This window comes from Euleptes europaea, chromosome 18, assembly GCF_029931775.1.
Source record: "Euleptes europaea isolate rEulEur1 chromosome 18, rEulEur1.hap1, whole genome shotgun sequence".
Classification (NCBI taxonomy): Eukaryota; Metazoa; Chordata; class Lepidosauria; order Squamata; family Sphaerodactylidae; genus Euleptes; species Euleptes europaea.
The window spans coordinates 16,007,066-16,031,330 of record NC_079329.1 but is presented as its reverse complement, the minus strand read 5'-3'; the positions used below and the strand labels follow the sequence as shown (position 1 = coordinate 16,031,330).

Here is a 24,265-nt window from a genome sequence, read left to right as displayed (position 1 = left end):
GAGGAACTGTGTGTATAAATATCCATATCCATACATTGAAACCACTGGTAGAAGAAATATATTCTGACCTCTCCACTTAATGTTATTGCTATGAAAGAAGCTTGGGCTTGGAAAAGTTACTTAACAATGGTGGTCACAATAAGTTTCAATATTTTCACTTCTCTGGAATGATTCCTTGTTATGAAACTAGAGTATCACTCATTTACTTGGGTAGACACAATAACCTCACTGTTTTTTCCTTATTAGCTGTTCTCTTTTATTCAGCGCAGATCTAAATACCATGATGTAGCATTTGGGGAAAAAGATACAGCCCAGTAAGCCAGCACTGGAGGCTAAGATAGAGAAGATCTCCACAGCCACCACATATTTCCCTTTGATACTCAGGTAGGCTGGAACAAAGGATAACCAAACGGTGCAAAAGATCAGCATGCTGAAAGTGATAAACTTGGCTTCATTAAAACTATCGGGTAGCTTCCTAGCAAAGAAAGCCACCTTGAAGCTGACACTAGCCAGGAGGCCCATATAGCCCAAGACACAATAAAACATAGTAGGAGAGGCTTCATTACATTCTAATACCAATTCTTCCATCACTGAATGCATGTCAACATCTGGGAATGGGGGGGAATTTATTAACCAAATGATACAAATGCCTACTTGAATACAGGAGCAGGAAAGAACAATGGAAATGGATAGTCTTTTCCCCACCCATTTCCGCATCAGGCTTCCAGGCTTAGTGGCCATGAAGGCAACAATCACTGTGATGGTTTTTGCCAACACAGAAGAAATGGCAATTGAGAAAATGATGCCAAAGGCAGTTTGGCGAAGGAGACACATTACCCTCTCAGGTTTGCCAATGAATAGCAAGGTACACAGGAAGCAGAGCAGAAGTGAGTTGAGAAGAGTGTATGTGAGGTGACAGTTGTTGGCTTTCACTATGGGGGTGCTGTGGTGCTTTATAAATATTCCAAGCACTAGGACTGTGGTCAACGAAAGGGTCAGAGCAAGAAGAAGAAAACCAGCTCCCAAAGGTTCTTGGTAAGACAAGAAGGTTACCATCTTGGGAATGCAATAATTCTTGTTTTTGTTTGGAAAATGACCAACAAAGCATTGGGAACAGCCAGGCATGTCTGCAAAAAGACAGCGAGAGTTTTTTTAGTCAACAAATTGTCCATATTGCTCATTTGTTTGTGAACTATATTTAGTAGAAATGTAACTCGATTCATAAATTAAACAAACACGATAAAACACTTCCTCTTGTATAACAAATATCTATTGGTGGAAAACATCAGATTCTAAGTTGATTGCAAATAATAATTAGAACTGTTCAACATTTTTAAGTGCTTTTTGTTACTGAATGGGTTTTAAGTAGGATTGCAAACTTTTTTAGAATGCATATTTTCATTGGGTTTTCTGTGACTGTCAGCACACTGTACATTTTCCTACCATCTACATCAGAAAGCAGTGACACATTGCTGGGTGAATGGGTATGCTACCTAGGAACAAATTTAGAGTATGAAGGGAGTGTGGGAATTTGTGTCGTACTTGATATAGGCCCACAATGTTTGTTGCTAGCTTTCAGTTTCTTTGTAACTTGTCATCTAATCCTGAGTCCTTTCTATGTTTTACACCTCGTTTTCTCTTGTAGGCACATTCCTCTAGGATACAACCAACCCATTTGATAACTGTACAGTGAGGGGGGGAAAGTATTTGATCCCCTGCTGAATTTGCCCGTTTGCCCTCTGATGAAGAAATGACCAGTCCATAATTTTAATGGTAGGTCTATTGTAGCTGTGAGAGACAGAATAATAACAGGAAAAAACCCAGAAACCCAGAAGACAAAAGTCAGAGATTGATGTGCGTTATAATGAGTGAAATAAGTATTTGATCCCTTTGCAAAAGATGACTTAGTACTTGGTGGCAAAACGCTTGCTGGCAATTACAGAGGTCAGACGTTTCTTGTAGGTGGCCACCAGGTTTGCACACATCTCAGGAGGTATTTTGTCCCACTCCTCTTTGCAGATCCTCTCCAAGTCAGTAAGATTTCGAGGCTGATGTGTAGCTACTCGAACCTTCAGCTCCCTCCACAGATTTTTGATGGGATTAAGGTCTGGAGACTGGCTAGGCCATTCCAGGACCTTAATGTGCTTCTTCTTGAGCCACTCCTTTGTTGCCTTGGCCATTTGTTTTGGGTCATTGTCATGCTGGAATACCCATCCTCGACCCATTTTCAATGCCCTGGCTGAGGGAAGGAGGTGCTCACCCAAGATTTGAAGATACATGGTCCCGTCCATCGTCCCTTTGATGCGGTGAAGGTGCCCTGTCCCCTTAGCAGAAAAACACCCCCAAAGCATAATATGTCCCCCTCCATGTTTGATGGTGGGGATGGTGTTCTTGGGGTCGTAGGCAGCATTCCTCCTCCTCCAAACACGGCGAGTTGAATTGATGCCAAAGAGCTCGATTTTGGTCTCATCTGACCACAACGCTTTCACCCACTTCTCCTCTGGGTCATTCAGATGTGCATTGGCAAACTGCAGACGGGCCTGTACATGTGCTGTCTTGAGCAAGAGGACCTTGTGGGCTCTGCAAGATCTTAGTCCTTCACGGCGTAGTGTGTTACCAACTGTTTTCATGGTGACTATGGTCCCAGCTGCCCTGAGATCATTGACAAGTTCCCCCCGTGTAGTTCTGGGCTGCTTCATCACCGTTCTCATGATCATTGCAACTCCACGAGATGAGATCTTGCATGGAGCCCCAGACCAAGGGAGGTTGACAGTTAGGGTTAGGGTTGTCACCTTCTCACCAAGCTGCTTGGCAATAGTCTTGTAGCCCAGTCCAGCCTTGTGAAGGTCTACAATCTTGTCCCTGACATCCTTGGATAGCTCTTTGGTCTTGGTCATAGTGGCTAGTTTGGAATCTGATGGATTGATTGCTTCTGACGACAGCAGAACCCTAACCCTAACCCTAATCTGGCTGGTTGATAGGGGATCAAATACTTATTTCACTCATTATAATGCACATCAATCTCTGACTTTTGTCTTCTGGGTTTCTGGGGTTTTTCCTGTTGTTATTCTGTCTCTCACAGCTACAATAAACCTAGCCTACCATTAAAATTATGGACTGGTCATTTCTTCATCAGAGGGCTAACGGGCAAATTTAGCAGGGGATCAAATACTTTTTTCCCTCACTGTATACTGTACATCTCTTACCTTGATGCTCAGAGATTGTCCCTTCTGGACATGGGCTGCAATCATAACAGCAGAATGGCTCCCCTTCCCTCTCTCTCATCCTATATCCAGGATTGCAATTCTCACTGCATAAAGACAGAGGTCGTACCTAAACAAAAAGAACAGAGTATTTATCTTAGAAAAATGGCTTGAAATTCCCAAGGATAAAGAGAGCTCACAGCATGCAACCAGCTGTTGTTAGTTTCCAAACAATGATGAGAGATCCTCCCTGAACACACAAGCTCCATTCTACAATAGCATATTTCCTTTAAAAGGCTGCTTTCCCATCCTACCTGGTTAAATCTGGGGTGCCATACCATTGATTCTTCATTGATCTGAAGTGCTTGCTCTGAAAGAGTTTGGGGATGGGTCTTTCCAACTTTCACTCTAACAAAAGATTGGTTTGGAAATGTTACCCAATTGATAACATCAAGTCCTGCTATCAATTCTCCATTATGGTCAAAGGAAATCTGGTCTCCAGCGCTGTTGTTAAATGAGACGTGTCTCAGAAAGTGATGGAGCTACATTGAAAAATGGAATAGAAGACTGTAAAGTAAAAAACAACAACCCAAATAACCACCACCACCACTTCCTATGTCTAAATTCACCAGTGAGTATGATTGGTTCAGTGGACATTTTATTGTGCTGTGTATATCATTATTTTTTAATCTGTGCATGCAGGTTTATATCTACTTAGTGAACAGGTCTGTATTTTTATTAGAGTAGGAACATTTTGTGAGATGGCATTGAAGGAATTTAAGAAATTACTTATATGTCTCATCTCATTTGAACATGGCCATGAGCACCAAATTCCACATGATTGCATGTTACACATGATGACAAGTGTATATAAAGTATTAACATCCATTAAAGAAACAATATTTAACACAATTATTCTGCACTGAATTTACTGACTAAAAAGATGTCAGGCCCAGCCCAAGAATCTTGCAATCAAAATTGGTGACAATGGAAATAACAAGGATAGGAGACAGTGAACAGTGGAGATATATGCAAGGATATGTGTGTGCTTCACTTAGATGGTTGATATACATGTTAGAATAATTTGGGTATGGGTGGGGGTCTAAACACTGAGCCAGAGCTTTGATGGAAAAAGCAGACCTTTGGGTCTTTGAAAATACTGATGTACAGATGAAGAACAGATTTGCATTACTAAAGTTCAAGTGAACATGAACCAGAACAACTCTGCCAAAGGTATTATCAAGGAAGAATGTGCAAAGAGTATTCCTGTAGCCAAAAGAAATGAAAATCCTTGATGGATGACTGATGAAGCTTTTAAAATTTCTAGAGACAGATGAGATCCAAAAGTAAAAGGTAACAGAAACAATATCAAAAGCCAAAATGAAGCCTTCCAGAAACTCAGAAGTACAAAGAGAACTATTAAAATAGCCAGCGTAAAGAAATAAAAGAGAACCACAAAAAAGAAAAAAAGAAAAAACCCAAGAGATCTGTTACCCAAGATCCAAGAAATCAAAAGGAAATTTAAAGCATGGTTAGTCAACAGATTAAAGGATGGCAGATTCCTACACATGAACAAATGAAGCTGCCTTCTACTGAATCAGACCCTTGGTCAGTATTGTCTACTCAGACTGGCAGTGGCTCTCCAGGGTCTCAGGCCTTTCACATCACCTACCTGCCCAGTCCCTTTAACTGGAGATGCCAGGGATTGAACCTGGGACCTTCTGCATGCCAAGCTGAGGCTCTACCACTGAGCCGCAGCCCCTCCCCACAAAGATTCTTCAAAGAATAATCTTTTGAAAAAGAACTTACAGTTTTAGAAAGTGTAGTGAAAGGTGCACTGGGACAAAGAAATTACTAGGAGCAGATGGGACACCAATAGATGGATGGGCTACCTGCCAAGGTTGCTGATTTTGAAACTTATTTCTCTCTCCGTTCATCTTTGCTGTAACTTGTAAGGAATATATAGTATGCAGAGCATAAGCGACAGCATATATCGCATTATAGATGCTGTAGCTAGGGCCAGTCATGCTCATGTCAAATGCAGAAAAGTCCTTCAGTGTCTCATTTCCAGTGCAGTTAACCTGATTCACATTGACCAGAAAAGAACTGGGAAATGCACAACGAAACGTGTATGACCAGAAGTCCTTGAGAAACCCATCTCCCTCCGTGCTGGATGGCTTTGTGCTCTTAAAAAATTGTTTGAATCCCTGAAGTTCATTGGAGTGAATTGCAACCGATATCATGCCATGGAATATTTGCACATCCCAGTCTAATTCCTTCTGATAGGTTTTTAATTCCATGTGAGCTGTTACAATCCATACTTTACCTTGACGTGTTGGCATCATGTATTTAATTTCTATGAGTTTTATCAAACCTCTGAAAATTATCATGCTACGAGCTTGTCCTTTGAAGAGAATTACAGTGGCAGTGCTCCCCATCATTTTTTCATATACTCCTGAAAACCTTTTCACATAATCTGTCATATAATCATTGCCTTCTACATTGGACTGTGAATACATGAAGGCAAAACAGATACCATGCTGGGAAAAGACGGGAAACATTCTCTGCATGAACCATTCTAAATCCCCACCAATCACAGTAAAGAATCCAATCCACATCCAGTTGAAATGCAGAAGTAATTGGAGAATTCCCAGGTACTGATGGGTTTCTTTGGGGACCATATTAAAGAAGGATGGGACTTGGGTGTTATCTGTCATCACTGGAGCAGGACCATACAAGAGCTAAAGAGAGATTTTCAAAATGAAAGAGGTGCATGTGAACACAATACATAAAATGGTAAAAAACCACTTCATGTTACCTTAATATATTACTTTGTTAAACAAATGTATTTTGGACATTGCTGACAAATGTAGAAGTAGCTTTCTTTAAGGCAGTCAATAAACAATAATTTCTCTCAGCACCAACAGAACCAGGCTAAACTTGTTGCTATTTCCATATGTTACCATTGAACGCAGGACCACATCCCCACTTTGGGAAGGGGCCCAGGGAGGTACTATAAATCGGAGTGCCAAAAAGCTCCCTTATCAAAAGCATGCCTGAATGTGCAAGTAAGCAGCAACAAAGATATCCCCTCCCAGTAGCAATACAGTTGAGCAGCTAAAGGCTTTTCACAGGGAGGGAGAAGGGGCTAAATAGCTCCACCATGTCTCAGAATCACTCGCCGCTTCTTGCTGCTGACTTGCTTTATCAAGCAGAACAAGCTAGAAAAAGCATGCCACTGGTGCATGTGCATGCATACACATTGGCAGCATGATGTAGCTCCTTCTTCCCCTCCTCTGGAGTTTGAAGGCAAGAGGAGTTCAAAGTATATTTCTGCTTCATGGCTTGGTTTGTTGATATGGGAGCATGATGGTGCATGATGGTGCTCCTGTAATATCAGTAGCAATGTGCCAAGAAAAGAGTGTATTTTCCTCCCAAACTGTACTTTCTCACCCCCAGAAAAAGGCTGTGGGACCGTTATTCAGCAGTGTTTCATGATTCAAACCAGAGTAAGCTACAGGAAAAATATTCATTTGTTCTCAAAATGCCTGGAAATCGAAAGGAATGGGCTACAGCTGATTTCTGAGCCAGTGGTAAAGTACAAATGTATAAAATATTGTCGAAGGCTTTCACGGTCAGTTCATTGGTTCTTGTAGGTTATCCGGGCTGTGTAACCGTGGTCTTGCTATTATCTTTCCTGACTTTTTGCCAGCAGTTGTGGCAGGCATCTTCAGAGGAGTAACACAAGGATACAAACAAGGATAAAAGAACATGAAAGATACTGCAGACTTGGCCAACCTGAGAAATCAGCAGTGGCTGAACATGGACTGACACAAACAGGACACGGGGTCTTATTCCAAGACACTGAAAGACTGGACAATTCTACCAACTATTTTGTCAGATTGCACAGAGAAGCCATTGAAATTCATAAACATCAGCACAACTTTAACAGAAAAGAAGAGAGTTTAAGAATGAATAAGGCTTGGATTCCTGTCCTGAAAACCTCCAGACTAACTAAGACTACAGTCAACAATAGCCAAGCAGATTAGCTTTGGATTTCACACATTAACAGATCACTTCAGGATACAATGGTTCCATATTAACATACCACACCCTCATTAGCACATTATCTTGATACTTACAGGACAATGATTAGCACATTACCTTTGATACTTTTTGCAGGACAATGATTCAGCTCAAACCCAACCCCTTTCTGACTATATATTACTTTTCCTACACACTTGACACTGAGAGACACTGTACTTCAGTGTTACTCCTCTGAAGATGCCTGCCACAGCTGCTGGCGAAACGTCAGGAAAGAAAATACCAAGACCACGGTTACACAGCCCGGATAACCTACAAATGTATACTTGATTGCAACACCCTGTGCATGCTGCACCCTGTGCATGCTGAACACTTCAAAGTTATGCTTTCCCTTGCCTTTTTAGTCCAAATTCTTTTTCCTGTGAAACACAGGAGGGCAACTTTGTTCAGTGCTGTTTCTGAGTTTAACAAGACTTGGGGGACTTGTACAGTTGAACTGCAATGGGTTGGCTCCAATCAGCATTTCTGCTGGTGAAACTACTCAAAAATGCTATGCTACTACTGAAAAAGCCTATGCTCTGGATCATGTAAAAACAACAACAACAATGTGGCTGTTGGAAGGAGAACTGGGTCAGACAGAGCAAAACACTGGGCTTGATCCAACCCTTAGAATAGCCACAGGATGATATGGAGATATAAACAGTTTCCCTCTGGAAAGGCACTGCATTGTCATTTCAAGATTGTATCGCATTTCTATGTAACATTAGCATAGACAGACAGAGAAAGAATCCACAAACCCACACGAGAAACTCAAGTCAAGTCAGAGTAAGCTACTGGTGTAGGAACAAACCACCCAGAGAGGTGTGATCACCCCAGAAATGTATATACTATGGTATGAACAGCATACAGTATTTAAAGTAATTTTCATAATGAATTTGAGGCATTAAAAAAAATAGAATTCTCTTCACAACATGTACCCTGAACTATTTCCAAGATGAATACTAAGATGAAATGTAAAGCCAGGAAAGAATCCTTAAAGAAATTCTTACACTATATTCTCTTGTCAAACAAAACAAATTAAATCAGATCATGATAAAAAAAAAAGCATCTGGTTTGTAATGGGGCAGGTAAATAACTGGCAAACTGTTTATCTGTAGCAATATGCCAAAAAAAGACGGTATTTTTTTCCTAAACTGTCCTAAACTAATGAACCAGAGTAGGCTACTGGCATAACCATCATTCCAGAAATGCATATACTGTCGTATGAATTTAAGGCATTTTAAAAATATATATAATTATCTTCACGACATATACCTTGAAGTATGTCAGAGATTAATATTAACATGGAGAAATGTAAAGCCAGGAAAGAATCTGTAAGGAAATGCTTATACCATATTCTCTTGTCAAACAAAGTAGATTAAATCAGATAAATCTTACAATAATGAAACCAGCATCTGCCTTGTAATGGTACAGGCAAATAATTTGCCAAATTATACATCACACACAGATTGCCTACCTGTGGGATCTTGTAGATGCTCAAAAGATCAAGGATAAGTGGTGAATTATCTGAATTAATGTCCTCAAGAACTGCCTGTACGTTGTCCTGGATATCACATTTGTAGTTGGGGAGGAATCTGTTCCTTGGGGAAATATGTTGTAGAGCAGCCCGATACATCAATCTTGGATTCAGATAGCTGTCATAGATATGAAACCCCAGGGTGAGATTTGGCAAGATCTGAGGATTTTCATTGATCTCCTTGATGGCAAAAGCCAAAGCCAGGATGTACTGGTAGTTTTGAGGCATCAAACTACAACAAAGATTGATTTTTTTACATCATACACTTATTATTTTGTTTGTAAAATTAATACCTCAAAGCCATCTAAGTTATTTTATTGCTGTTGCATTGTAAAATCTCGATACAACATTTGAGAGCTAAGAAATATTCGAGGCTTGTCTATGTATGTACGGTAATACATGATTATGGTTCATATTTGGTTCATAAGAATGAGAGACAACATTGTTATCACCCCAGAGTAGAAAATAATGGGTTTCCTCTCTTTCAGTTACATCCTGCCTCCCATCCTCAGCATCACATTTGAACATGCTTTTTTGATATTTCCGTGGCACATTGAAACAGGCTGATGAAGTATTGATATGAGTCTTAAATTACGTACATGTACTCTTCAGATAGTATCCCAGAAGGTTGGCACTTGAAGTCTTTTGGACTGGTGGCAAAGAAGGTGTGAGATACAATGGCACCAATGATAAGATCTCCTGGCTGAAGATACTTATGGAGAATCGGGAAGCTATCCACAACAGCACATTGAAAATCACGAACCTTGCCCACAACACGACTGAAAACCAGTAACACCACCATCACTAAGATTAACTTCCTAAGTGCAAACATTTTCTCTGATCATAGGCTCCCCAGTTTGAAACTATTGCAGTAACACAACTATAGTGGTGCCGTAGAGCTTCTAATTTCTCCTGTTCAATATGTACCACCTGAGTTACAATAAGATAATCCTTTAGTTTCCATGTTTACAGTGTCCTGACTAGGCATCAGCCTAGCATTGATGGGCTTGAAGTCAGATGTTTAAATACAAAGTGGCATAAATCACCCCAAAAGACTTCTCCCTGTCCATAGTTCTGAATCAAACAGGAGAATATGCCACCCTTCACTGTTGCTCTAATTAGTTCTCTTCCTGGCTGCTGGTTCTCTTCAGGGAACTTAGGAAGCCATAGAATTAATTCTAGTCCTTTGAGTAATTATAGAGGACCCAACTACTAAACTGTCAAGGGAATTCCTGATGAAATAGTATTTTAATGTCTAAAAATTATTATTTTCAAATATGGTCATACAGTTGCATATGCCACTGAAGTTTTCAAAATGAAGGACTAACTTCACCAAGTACTAAAGTCGCAGTTACAACTAGGAGGGCATTAGGAAGATCCATGAACGTCTTGGATCAAGGGGCAATAACTATCAGGATTTAATAAAGAAACAAGTGTGTTTCAGAAGGCAGCCATGATGGTCAGCATGATAACACCTAGATTCAAGTTCAGTATCTACATGTCTAAGCTCTCTTTGTCGGATAAACAAACAAGCCTCCCTACATCTTTCCCAGAGCCACCGTGGCATAGTGGTTAAGAGCAGCTGTACCAGGAAACTTATGGGAAAAGCAGGCCATGAACAGGTGACACGTAGCTCCCAATCACAGGGGTTCTTGGCTGGAACCTTCCCATCTCCTCCCATCTCATCACATCAGATGTTTCTCATGAACTAATTAACCTGGGCAGATCTCCAATGCTCTCATCCTGCAACTGGTGTGGATGAAAGGAATGGCCTTAACATGGATGAGCCTCAAGGAGTTGAGAAGGGTAAAAGATCTTTTCCCTGAGACCATGTCACGACTGAGCCCCTGCCGAGCTCCAGCCATGTTTGTAGAGTAACCGAGCCAGGTCAGTAAACTCAAACAGCCTTTAAAAGCTGAAAAGGCTTTATTGAAAATTAAAAGATTCCAAGTTGATTAAAATACAAGTTATACAGTCATAAGGCACACTGGCAAGGAAAATAATAAAAGTCTTAGCTGGCTAAAAAATGCTTACTATGCTGTTACATAGCTGCAGATCTTAATAGCTATAAGGTTGCTGATCCAGGCTGTAAAATAAGTTGCTTGCATTGAGGCATTTACAACCCACACACAAGTTCTTTGATGTACTAATACCTCTTTTTTGACAGGCTTGAGTTCAAAGACTTGGCACCCAGGTGGTCTAATATAGGTGTCCATATGGGATGGTCTGAAAAAGAGAACTGTTCTTTTGTTTGAATTGTAGTTGGGGTTGTTGGGAAAGAGTGATGAGAGGGGGGTGAGGGAAGCATGCTCACTTATGTGATGAGAGATGATACAAGAGAATGATGTTGGCGGATGCTTGCATGTGTGCTGACGGGGGGAGTACCACGCAACTGGCAAAGATCAGAGGTTCAAGGATTGTAAGTAACAAGCCAACAACTTTTCTTCTCTTTATTTTGCTTAGATATGCCTAAACCTAGCTGTTCTGAGTCTGTGCCTTGTAGTAAAAAGATTGTTCAGCTGAAGGATCTGCACCCTTCCTTACTCACAGCCTTGCTCTTTGGTGAGGCTAACAAAACATACACCCTTCAGTCATGAACCTTGGGTGGCGCTAAGAAAGAGGGGCTGGAGAATTTATTCTGACGTGGTGGCACGCTACTCAGAGGACAAAAGGAGGGGGAATCAGCAACTTTCTGTCCCAGCTTCCTGACTGGACTGTGAGTTGACAGGGGAAATCTGGAGAAAAAGTGCCCTCATATTTTTGGGCCAGGGTTCCTAGCAGTCACTGGCTTCCCAATGTTGTGGGCACTGTGAAACGCACCCCGATTGCCCTCATTCCCCCACAAGAGGAGCTGCAGGTATATCTAAAATATCATCCCTTCTACAGCCTGAACATTCAGGTTTCCTGAGAACAACAGGATCCAGTGAGACGAACAGAGCCAAACAGGAACATAGAGTAATCACACCAAATTTTAAAAAGAGTCTTTATTTGGATTGCCTCTAGAATCAGAAACACCTTTATTGGCATAAACGATTGCCTCTAGATGTAGTTTATAACAAGCAGAGGTTATCATTAGAAGTTTGCGCATGGGAGTTTTACCTGAGGTTTGTTGCTTTCTGGATCTGCACTTTCTTATTGGGAATCTATGCACCAGCAGTCTCCAAGCTCAAATCAAGTCCCGCCCCTTTAAATGTTGCTTTTTAATTGGACTACTTCTATTGCTTACTGTGAGAGAAAATCCCCCCTAACCCAACTGCCACATAAAAAAAGCATTTTAAGAAAAACAAAAACAACATTAAAAAGGAGCAATCTGAAGGGAGGGGGGAGAGAAATCCAAACCTTGGTTATAAAAAGATTTTCTTCTGATCAGAAAGAGCTCTGAGGAAGCAGGAAGTATTTCAACTACCGCCTCCGGACATGCTGCTTTGTAATTGGCTGTGAGCGAAACTAAGCTTGTGTGCCCTACACTTTGCCTTATGCATGGGGATTTCACCTGGGCTTTGCTCAGGGAAGTTGGAAGAGTCGGGTTAACACAGGAATGGGAAGACCCAGACATCGAGAGGGCTGGCAGGTAGGCCATCTCTAATAGATGGAAAACTCATGCATACCACCAAGGAACAACAGAGACAGACTGAGGGCGAACGTAAGTGAAAATATCCATGCATAAATAACCATTCTCTCTTTCAATAGAAGCCATGACATGCTCAATTAACATTAGAAAGTGTAACAGTGGAAACTAAGGAAATGTCTGCTTGGGACAATATCTTTAGACTTTCCTCCGTATAAGTTGTTCCCTATTGTTCAACTCAGGCTTCAGAAGAATAATGTAGCACTTTGGTAGAAAGATGCAGCCCAGCAGCCCAGCACCGGAGGCTAAAATGGAGAAGATCTCCACAGCCACCATGTATTTCCCTTTGGTGCTCAAGTAGGTTGGAACAAAGGTCAACCACACACTGCAAAAGACCAACATGCTGAAAGTGATGAACTTGGCTTCATTGAAACTGTCAGGTAACTTCCTGGCTGGGAAAGCCACAGTTAAGCTGGCAATGGCCAGTAAGCCCATGTAGCCAAGGACACAATAAAACATGGTCCTTGAGCCATCATTGCATTCCAGTATAATTTCTTCAGTAACTGACTGCATATTGACATCTGGAAATGGGGGAGAGGCTACCATCCATGCGACACAAATGACTGCTTGAATAAAGGTACAAGAAAGGACAATGGAGTTGGCCAAGCTTTTCCCCACCCACTTCCTCATGTTGGATCCGGGCTGAGTAGCCAGGAAAGCCATCACCACAGTGATCGTTTTAGCCAACACAGAAGAAACAGCCACTGAGAAAATAATGCCAAAAGCAGTTTGTCGTAGGAGACATGTCACTGTCTCAGGCCGTCCAATGAATACCAAAGCACAAAGGAAGCAGAGTAGGAGGGAAACGAGAAGAGTGTAGGTGAGATTTCTGTTGTTGGCTTTGACAATGGGAGTGTCGTGGTGCTTTGTGAACAGTCCTAGGATGAGAATGGTGGTGAGTGAGAAAGACAGAGTGCTAATGGTTAATCCGATTCCCAATGGTTCTTCATAAGACAAGAAACTGACCACTTTGGGAATGCAGGAGTTGTGATTCTCATTTGGATACAGTTCATCTGGGCATGTGACACAGTCAGCCATGTCTGAAAAAGAACATTTGCACTATCAATCACATAACAATCCATTACCATAAGTGGCTTTCACAGCTTCTTTTAGTTTCATTTCCCTTTGGCAGGTACATGTGCATTGAACCTAGCTGTCCATCAGTTGTATGTGAGAAGCCTTGGAACTGGGGACTCCTCATGGGACATGCAGTCTTACAACATGAGGATGAGAATGTCTAGGATCATACATCCAGCTACTAGAATCTCTAGTGGAGAGGGTGCTTGACCGTACCACTCTGTCTCAAACAACTAGACTATAATAACCATGAAAACTCCCCAAAATGTCAATGTCAATCCTCCAGGTGTGTTCCTTTACACTAAAGACAGCTTGTTTGATACTCTTGCACACTACAATTCTCACCGTTCTTGTCGGATATCTTCCCTTCTGGGCATGGGATGCAATCATAGCAGCAGAAGGGCTCCCCCTCCTTCCTTCTCTTGCCGTAACCAGGATGGCAGTGGTCATTGCACAGAGAAAGGGGTTGAACCTAACCCATCAATCAAAGAAAAAGAATGTCAATATTCTGAACTGGTTTGGGTCCCTTAAAGTTCAGGACAAAAGTTGGTGTTCAATGAGCTGCTATTTAGTTGAATGAATTGTTAAACTGTGGACTTTCCTGCCACAGGATATGGTGATGGCCACCAACTGGGGGGGGGCTTTAAAACAGGCGTGAACAAATTCATGGAGGATGAGGCTGTCCAATGGGCTGCAGCCTATTGCAAGCATCCATGGCAAACTGAGTTTTCCCACGACTCTGGTGAAAAAGCTGCCATTACAGTCTCTGAAAAGTAACTACTTATGAATTCTCCCGGGGGGGGGGGGGCATTTTTCGAGGTACAGTCTCCAAATTCACAGCATAGCCACAAGGGATTCTCCTTGCATGAACCCGAAAGTTTGGTAATGTTTGGGTGAGGGGGTCCCAAAAGGGCTGTCGCCCTCTTTCATACAGAAGCATTGTAAACTTTACCATGCTTTTCTATGGAGAATGGGGGGTGACCACTTCAGGACCCCATAAAATTGGATCCCCTGACCCATTCTTCACCAAACATTGGGGGTTCATGCAAGGAATGCCCTTTGAAGCTACTCTGAAAATATGGGAACTCTACCTCCAAAAATGCTTTCATAGGAGCTTCAAAAAAGTCCCCATAGACTAAAATGGACCTGAATTTTTTTTGTAAACCAGGAAATAAACCCAAATACACCTTCACCAGTATGTGTATTTACCAAACAAATTGGGCCCAATAAACCCAAACCCAACATTTACCGATTTATTTATTTATTGCACAACCCTAACTGGGACAATTAATGTTGTGTCTTTGTTGCTGCAGAAATTAAAAAGTGCAACTGCAGATGATGGGAAGATTTCCTAGAGAAAGACATAGATTCTTATCCTTTTTCACAATGTGAAATGTGACCACTGTTACAGGAGACAACTGCCCCTCCCTAAGCTCTCTTATTGAATGTGAACATTCCCAGAATTCAAGTCCCACCTAGTTGAACCAGCCATGCCACACAATGGCATCCTTATTCACGATGACTCCTTGGTCCAGAGGACCCTGAGGGTTCACCCATCCAACTTTCGTTTGAATGATAGTTTGGTTGGGGAATGTGACGCTGTTGATGACATCAAACTCTGCTACTAATTCCCCATTCTCATCAAAGGAAACCTTGTCACCAGCACTGTTGTTAAATGATACCTGTTTCAGCAAGTGGTGGAGCTAGATAGAGAAGTAGATAAGTAAAGGAAAAAAGTTGACAGTCAATGAAACGTTCCAGTTAGATAGACATGCTAAAACGACAGGAAAAATATTCATTTGTGTTCAAAATGCCTGGAAATCGAAAGGAATTGGCTACAGCTGACTTCTGTGCCAGTGGTAAAGTAAAAATGCTTCAGTTTTTATGAAAACGTTTAAATGCCCTTGATGTATTGCTGGAGTGACCCTTCGCTCTGAGTTTGGCCAAATGTCGCCCGAAGCTAGGGTATGGTTGGCGCCTTTAAGTAACATCTTAAGCTGCCCTTTAGCGCTGAGGGGCTCCTAGCATCTCTGAAGCACGACCCTTTTAAATCCTCATGGCAAAAAAACTTGGATGAGAAATTGTCATTGTTGGGCTTTTCACAGGATATGTTATTAGATCTTGGGAAAACTGAAGCTTTCACCAAAATTAAAGAGCGCATTTAAGAGCTTGATTAGAACAGCACTATTGTTCATCTCAGTTTTTTGGAATACCACCTCCACGCGATTTGCCCGCTTATACTCATTATCATATACCCTTGACCAAAGAACGGTTCACTCCTTCTATCTGGGATGGCGGTCCTCTTCCACCGAGCATGCAGCTTCGGGAGGGACACACATGGAGCAGTGAGGCAGGTAGGGGACACCCGCCTAGCCAGCCAGATCAGCCAAATCAACCCTGGCGATCAATGGGGTGACAGATGTCGCAGCCAGATCGCCCTCATATCTGCTTATACTCATTATTTGACAATGCCTTGTCTTTCTAGAGCCTTCAAATCAATTTAAATTTTGATCAAAAGAGAATTGTCAAGATATGAAGTGCTGAAAGGGAGGTTCTGTAAGTTTCATAATATCACTCCGTAGATTGCACAGCTTCCCAAAGCTTCCTATCCTCCTATTAGAGCACCATTCTGTGGTGTCCCGCAGCACCAGAAAGCCATAATACCACCATATGTTTAAACCTAGATAGAAGAACTATTGGATCTGGCAGTGAATGAAAAAAATAGCTTTTAATAGATGGGATTCAGGCATGAAATATTTGGGCTGTATTTTTAGAGCTTTATGAAAATTGATTTACAACTTATTTTGTGTTTGGGTAGGATGTGACGTCACCCCATGGGTCAGGAATGACCTGGTGCTTGCACAGGGGACCTTTACCTTTACCTTTTTAAGGTTCAACTCCTTTTTCTCTTTTCTTTCTTGTTTTTTTTTTCTTTTGTTCATCTTTTATCCCTTGCTTCCCCCCCTCCCCTTTGTTTATGGCTATAGAAGTGGGTGGGTCTGTGGGAATGGGCTCTTTGACAATAAGTGTTGTATGTTAAATATTAAACTTTAAAAAAAAATCCTGCAAGAAATGATTCACAATAGCATGCACAGAAAAGTACAAAGCGATATCAAAATGAAATTAAAGAGAAATTCCTTTTTTGAAAGACAAAAGAGGAATAAGAATCATCAATGTCTGTAAAAAGTGAATTTTGGAAAAAGCAAGTCCACTCATTACTATGCATCTGTTGTGAATAAATCATGATTATTTTATTCTGTTGGCATACTGTAAATGTTAGGTAACTCTTAAATGATCAGGAAGTTTTGAAGGAGTTTTGAAAGGAGCTTTGAAATTGAAGGAGTTTTATTAAAGAATAAAATAATAAAGAGCACACCTTCCAAGCAATGGGTAAAAACACACTATTCATTCAAGGGCTTAGGAGGCGTAGAAGGGGCTGCACCAGTGGCTATGCCACATATGTCGGTGGCCGTGCCACTTACGCCATGCAAGTTGGCACGGCTGCTGGCAGGGAGGCCCGGATGCTGTTCTCTAAGTGCTGCCGTGGCTTTTTTCCCCGAGATTTTGGATTGCGGGGAACTGCTTAGGAGGCGCCACAGCGGCACCTCTGCCACGCCATCTCCGTACGCCGAAAGCTCAGGAATGGACTGTAGTGGTAAAAAATTGGATAGATAGCATTAGGGATGGGCAATATTTACCATTTCAGTAGAGAAGACATCCAGGGAAAGCAGCACTGAGGAGGGGAACAGCCAGTGTTTCTGGGAGCAAAAAAGAAAATGAGCCCACATGAACCCACAATTAGGGGTGTAGGCTCAGTTCTAGGACACACACACACTATGAATGGTCAAAGTACTAGTATTTATATCCCAAGAAGTTTCCTGAGGCGGCATGAGGTAAGATGGCAGGGGAAAACAGGCCAGAGTCAAAGAATTCATTGTTTCTCTGGGGTCCGAACAAAAATAAAGAAGAGGCTTATTGAGTCTCAGGATGTAAGAGAATGCCTGGACTATTCTCCTGAATACTAATTGATTGTTTGGGATGGGTGTAGCTCAGATAATTAATGGTCGGGGTGGATCGCCGATGAAATCTTCTTAGGGTGAGGCAACGGAGATTAGTTAGCCCCATTGTCCAGCCTGGAACGCCTTGGGCCATGGGAAAATGCACAGCTGCCAACTGCCTTCCTGCCCATGTTATGCACACAAAATGGCTCCCAAACTTAGCTCTGAGAGGACTCTGTTTTTGTGTGGAGCAGTGTCTTGCTCTCTTCCCAGCCTTTAGCCCCATGCCTTTATGGCAGCCTTTAGCGGGAGAGGTCCGGCTGCTGTCACTGTTGCTATAAAAACAATAAACATCAGGGACAAAATAATGGAAACAACAAGAATAGTTCAAATTTACCTATGTTGCAGCAGCTCTAACAATGCTGCATTTACTAACCCTCATATTACAGTATTCTTGCCAATACCTGTCAAGGTTGAAGACTCTGGAGCTTCTTTCTCCTTCCTTCAGTCGTTGCTGTGTTATATGTGGACAAATACTTGGCCTGTAAAGCATGGGCCACAACATAGACAGCGTTGTAGATGCTGTAACTGTGGCCAGTCATCCTCATATCCAAATATGGCAGAATATTTTCTAGCTTCTCCTCTCCTGTACAGTTTCCTGTATATTCAAATTGCCAATGATGTCCCAGAAAAGAATTTGGGAGCAGACATCCAAATGCCAGTGCCCAGAAGTCCTTGATAAAACCATCTTCTTTACTGTCTGGAAGACTTCTTCTCTGAAAAAATTCTTGGAAGCCTTGGATTTCATTTGAGTGAATGGCAAGTGATAATGCGCCGTGGAAGAACTGTGTATTCCAGAACGTTTGGATTGGATGTGATTTAACTTCCATCTGGGCAGTAAGAACCCAAACCTTTCCTTTTGGGTTTTGCAGCATATGTTTAAATAGTGGCATACTTTGCAAATATCTGATAACAATCATGGACTCAGTATCTCCATATACAATCATAACACTGGTGTTGCTGTTGATGAGTATGTGATATACCTTCTCTGACCATTTCATAAATCCTTTAAAGTGATAATCCATACCTACTTTGTAGAGTGTTTCTATGAATTCAAAACATATGCCATTTTTGGAAAATTCAGGGAACATCTTCTGTATGAACCATTCTAAATTCACACCAACTCCACCAAAGAATCCAACCCATTTCCAGTTGAAATGGAGAAGTAACTGTAGAACCCCCTTGAACTGGAGAGCTTCATTTGTGACCATTTGGTATAACGACAGGATCTGGGTGATATCTGTCATCAGTGGAACAGAGCCAAAAGAGAACTAAGAAAAAAATGGAGTGGTGGGGACAGATCTATTTTATGAATGAAATACAAAATGTGGAGGCATGGAGATTCTCAATTGATCTCTTTTCAAAAGAAAAAAAAATGCAACAATCATTACCAGGCATTAAATCAAAATTTGCTTTATATTCTGCTGTGGCTATTAAATCCAATATTCCTATAATAAAATGTGTGTGTTTCTTATAATTATATTTGTTTGTTGTTTGTTATGTACAATATTCTGTGAAGACTGTTTTTGTTGATATCATATGCTTGGTCCATTCTGGGATCAAGAAAAACCTTCAGAAAAAGACCAGTGTGATGGCATTTGCAAATTCATAGATGTTCCAACAAACATGTGTGCCAGACATTAAAGTGCCCTACTTAAGTTCTGTGACACTTAATTAGTAAGTACTTTCTTTGGTCTCTCATCCTGTGCCCATTTGCAAAGTAGTCACCATGTACTTATCAGTTAGGGCAGGTGTAGGGCAAAAGAATGAATGTTTACATGTTTTCTTTGTATTTCTTAGAATCATAGAATCGTAGAGTTGGAAGGGACCACCAGAGTCATCTAGTCCAACCCCCTGCACAATGCAGGAAATTAACAACTACCTCCCCCCCGCATCCCCAGCGACCCCAACAGTCCCCCCACAATGCAGGATCCCACAATACAGAATCATAGAATCGTAGAGTTGGAAGGGACCACCAGGATCTTATCTGATCCATTGCTGTGCAGGGTATGTGCATGGACATTTCTATTTCAATATACCATTTTCTATTTTAAGGACTGGTAGTAGCTCCCCATACCACATAGACCTCCACTATTCAAAGACACTATCTAAAATCAATGCCAGGGGAAAGGAGGTGGTTGGTTGCTCAATCACTATATTCTAGGGAGTGCACAAATGTGATGAGGAAGGCTTGCAGTAACCAGTCATTGGGTAGTGGCAGATGTGCGCACTAGGCAGAGCCTTTAAACGGCAATGCCAAAGCTGGCCCTCTTGTCAAGAATTTCTGAAATTGGACAGTTGGTGGCAGTGTATTCAAGAAGTATGGGACAACCCTCCAAAAGTTAGGTGAACTGAGGAGAGTATGATGTCTCCAGTTGGAGACTCAGAATGACCACCGAGTGCTAGATGCCTTTGAAGGCCAAAGTGGAGCAGAGCTTATGAGTCAGCTGGGCCATTCTCTGACACTTCCCATAAAACATCATTTACCTCCATGGAAAGCTTTCATGAATGCTGAATGAAACCATATCTTTCAGCAGGCCCACAAAGTTCTTTCCCCAATTTTTTTTTACCAAACTAGTGAGAGATGCAGCCTTGAAGACATCACACTGTTCCAGTAATGTAAGAAGAATAATAGAATGAAAGGGTGTGAAAAAATAATAAAACTCATTTGAAAAACTGACTCTATACTGTATGATGAGGATGAAGCAGATGATATCAATGTTCTCCTTTCTCAGATCAGCGGTTAGCAATTATGATAAAGTTATAGTCAATAAATAATATTTTTTTTTGAAAAACTGACTACACTGTATGACGAGGATCAAACAGATGATGTGGATGTTCTCCTTTCTCAGATCAGTGAACATCAACTATGTCATAGTCATAGTCAAGAAATATCTTATTGGGTAAGAAGATGTAATAATAACAGGGTTTATTTTTTCTTCCTGCACTTTCAGTCCTCATGAAATGCAAGATCTGTGGAAGCCTCAGATATCATACTTGTCATGGGGATTTAAGTACGAGGTTATGACCCATCCTGCTAGACTGTGCCAAATGGCATAGCTGAAGATGGAACAGCATAAAAATAGAAAAGCAGGGTGGACACTAGCAAAGAAGATGTATTATTAATGGTGGTGAGGTGATTTTTACTTGCCTCTCCTGACTGAGGCTTTAAACATGTTTCTATTAATGTCTTGGACTGATAAGTTAAACCAATTATGGAATTTTTATTGGATTTTAATAGAAATTTATAGATAGTTTTATGTTTTTAATTTATTGTATGAGATTGTTGACTACTGTGTTATAAGCCACCCCAAGCCCTACCTTGGTCAGGGAGGGATATAAATTTAATAAATAAATAACACCCCCCCCCCAAATGAAACGCAAGATCTGTGCTTTTACACGAAACACACCGATTTCTGACTCCATGACACAGAGTCACATTTAAAAAGACAGGAAATGTGTGGATCACATGACATGTTCATACTTCACAGATGAGTCCTACCTGGGGAATCTTGTACATGCCCAAAACACTTGGGATCAGGTAGGATGTTCCAGAGGCAAGTCCCTCAATCACTGCAAATAGGTTGTCCTTGAGGTTACCCTTGTAGTTGGGGGCAAGCCTGTTCCAGGGGGAAAGAAGTTGCAGAGTGGCATGATAGGTCCATCTTGCATTCAAGTAGCTGTCATAAATGCGGAAACCCAAGGTGAGGTTGGGCAAGAGCCTGGGGTTTTCATTGATCTCCTTTATGGCAAACACCATGGCCAGGACTTGCTGGTAGTTCTGAGTCATCGAACTACAAAGAGATTTGCATTATATCTTGGTAGTATAGGGTGGATTTTAAAACATTTTGTATACTTTCCCCCAATGTTTTTGAATGTCATATACTATGTTTTACAGGCCAGTCAGTCCTTAAACCCACATGGTTTTCACATAACAATATAAATATATTGGAATATAATGGCATATTGCTCTTCAGAATGTGATACTGGATATACTATGACAAAATTGTATGCATGCACAATAGGGTATAGTAACAACATTTAATGATAAAGCTGCAAGCAAGAGAAATACAAAAATTGAAAATATTCTAATTTTTCCAATGTGCACCTCCAGAACCACTTAACAAATAGCAATCATTTGAAATTTCTCATTTGAATTAAGATTTGCAAAACCGACTGCCATTCTCGCCAGCAGATTACAACTGGTGATAGTACATATGTCTCTCAAGAACAGGCTGAATTTTTATCTGGCTATAACCTGATGTGAAATATATGTAATTTTTTTAATCTAATGAAACTGGTTTAAAAGGTTAAGACAAAAAAAATCCTTTTTTTAAATACAGAGGAAGGCTTTTGAAAATTTGGAAAGTAATTGCTTGTTAACCTGTTTTTGAGTTTTTCACTTTGGTGAAATATTTGGATGTTGGGCAGAACAGAGGAAAAAACTTTGTATTACTGGTATGCCTGGTGTGGTTGATGGTGGTTTGATTGAACTGTATTTATTTATGTATTTAGAAAAAAATGTTTCTGGAAGTGAAACATGCCTGTTCCAAGGCTGAAACTCCTAGGTTTGAGTCTCCTGGTCCCACCCAAAGTTTGAGTTCTTCCTGTAAATTTCATCCCTTGCATTTCACATGCAAGTCTGGTACATAACAATGTAAAATAGAATTGCCAAGCAGTGGATCAGGGTGGTGAAGGACCTGAGTTTGCACTTTAGAAGCAACTTTGTTAAAGGGAAAAGAGATACATAATTGATGCCTGACTTGCAGTGGGAAGCAGTAGCTTTAGTTTAGAATAACTCTGCGTAGGATTACACATTGGTTAAACTGTCATAAAGGAAACTCTTTCATGCAGTGCAGCTGCTGAAGCCTCTCCATGTACTGGTCTGCTGGACAAAATATTCTACACAGAATATAAACCATGAAAAAGAATAATTTCTTACACAAATGGTTCTATTAGTGGCCCTGGAGGTTCTTTTGTGAAGTTTTTTGACGTGGAGGTGAAGAAGATGTGATAAAGAAGACCACCCAGGATGATATCTCCTGGATGAAGATACTTGTGAAGAATCTCGTGGGGATGCCAGATATTGCATTTTACAGCACGAGCCTGACACACTAGCGGAGGCAGAAGCAGTAGCAGCAGCAGCACCATTATCACCATACCTGGCACCTGTCTCCTCACTGAACACAGATTCCGTTGTTGGCATCTACCGCCCTGTCTTGAAAACCTACATGATCCCAGTTGTCTGACATCAGCTCTCTGTCTGCTGAGCCATCCATAGTTCTAAATGATATGGGGATATATTTATACCTGCTCATTTTGTCATTGGCAGCTACATCTCCCCGGTGAATTTAGTAAGGGGAAGACTTAATTGCAGTCTTGTTTGTCAGTTACAGGGTCTGATAGTTAAAGTTGTGTATTCTCTGTGGCTTTCCTGAATAGCATGTTTGTCTTGTTTGAACAGAAGTTTACAGGTTGGATTCAACCAACTTTTCTACTGGCGAAAAAGAAAGAAACAGTCCCCTTTGACCACCTACCCCAAACGTCTAAGCCAGGTTACAGGCTCTGACTCCTGAGGCATGGAGACCAGGGCTACCTTGCTCTCCAGTATCCTTTAGCAATTGGCTGCAGACAAGGCCTCAGTCACTGAGGGAGCAGAGAGGTTATGTCTTGGGTTGGCCCTTTCTCTCTTTACTTCACATCTTTCTTCTGCCTGTGAGATAGAAGTCTTGCCTACCATCTTCTCTTGAGTGGGGCTTCAGTTGGGGGCTTGCCATTCGTGTTGCCAACCTCCAGGTAATAGCTGGAGATCTCTCGCTATTACAGCTGATCTCCAGCTGATAGAGATCAATTCACCTGGAGAAAGTGGCAGCTTTGGCAATTGGTCTCTGTGGCATCAAAGTCCCTCCCCTCCCCAAACCCTGCCCTCCTCAGGCTCCGCCCAAAGAAACTCCCGCCGGTGGCAACCCTGCTTGCCATACTTGTTTCAGCCATTGGCAGCCACCTCTTCAAAGTTCTGCTTGAGGCAACGTACAACAAAAAAAGTTGCTATATTTAAAACAAGCCCTTAAAAACAAGCCATTGGCCATAAACAGCATAAAAGCTAGCTATAAACCAGAATCAGACCATTAACATCTGGCAATATCAAGATTATTAAAATCCTGGGGGTGGGTGGGAAGATGTGTTTTGGATGACACCACAAAGAAAATAAAGTAGCCACCTGGGGAGCCTCAAGGAGGACAGCATTCAAGCGGCAAGGGGCCACCATAAAAAATGCTCTGTCTCTAGTTGCCACCTAATCTCTAATGGCCAGTACACAGTGTAGGACTTCAGAGGCAGATCCTAACTGAGAGCACTGATTGGATTCAACCCAACTTCCTGGCAGGAATTTTGGTATTTGTCCTGGATGGAATCTGCCCGTATACCTTCTTTTTCTATGCTACAACTGATAGCTGCTCATAATATACCTGCTCATAATATGAAATTAAGGTGTGAAAATTATTTGGTTATAAAAGCTAGTAATTATCTATTTAACAAATGTTGTATTAAAAAACAGAATTTTGGAATTTGATTTCATTCTACAAATTTAGCCGGCATTGCTGAACGTTCACCTTATATGCTATTAATCAAATGTCGGGTCATCTATGGATACTTAAATCCATGGATTGGGTGCACACTG

General features: G+C 41.3%; 1 protein-coding gene and 1 pseudogene across 1 annotated transcript; both read right to left on the bottom strand.

Moving 5' to 3' along the window:
* Nucleotides 1-225: 225 nt before the first annotated feature.
* On the bottom strand, nucleotides 226-9,625 carry LOC130490495 (vomeronasal type-2 receptor 26-like). Its single transcript, XM_056864319.1, has 6 exons — nucleotides 9,423-9,625; nucleotides 8,764-9,055; nucleotides 5,096-5,944; nucleotides 3,518-3,745; nucleotides 3,207-3,333; nucleotides 226-1,127 (listed from the first exon to the last, which is right to left on the bottom strand). The coding sequence occupies exons 1-6, from the start codon at nucleotides 9,623-9,625 to the stop codon at nucleotides 226-228; spliced, it is 2,601 nt and encodes an 866-aa protein (XP_056720297.1).
* Nucleotides 9,626-12,589: 2,964 nt separating this feature from the next.
* On the bottom strand, nucleotides 12,590-21,376 carry LOC130490494 (vomeronasal type-2 receptor 26-like; annotated as a pseudogene).
* Nucleotides 21,377-24,265: the final 2,889 nt, after the last annotated feature.

Bases quoted from the DNA above. Each gene is read 5' to 3' on its own strand.
- LOC130490495 (XM_056864319.1), bottom strand. From the start codon at position 9,625: ATGGTGGTGTTACTGGTTTTCAGTCGTGTTGTGGGCAAGGTTCGTGAT. The intron at 5,945-8,763 runs GTAGGCAATCTG...ATCTCTCTTTAG, and splicing joins GCATCTACAAGATCCCACAG to CTCTTGTATGGTCCTGCTCC. The intron at 1,128-3,206 runs GTAAGAGATGTA...GTCTTTTTGCAG, and splicing joins GACAATCTCTGAGCATCAAG to ACATGCCTGGCTGTTCCCAA.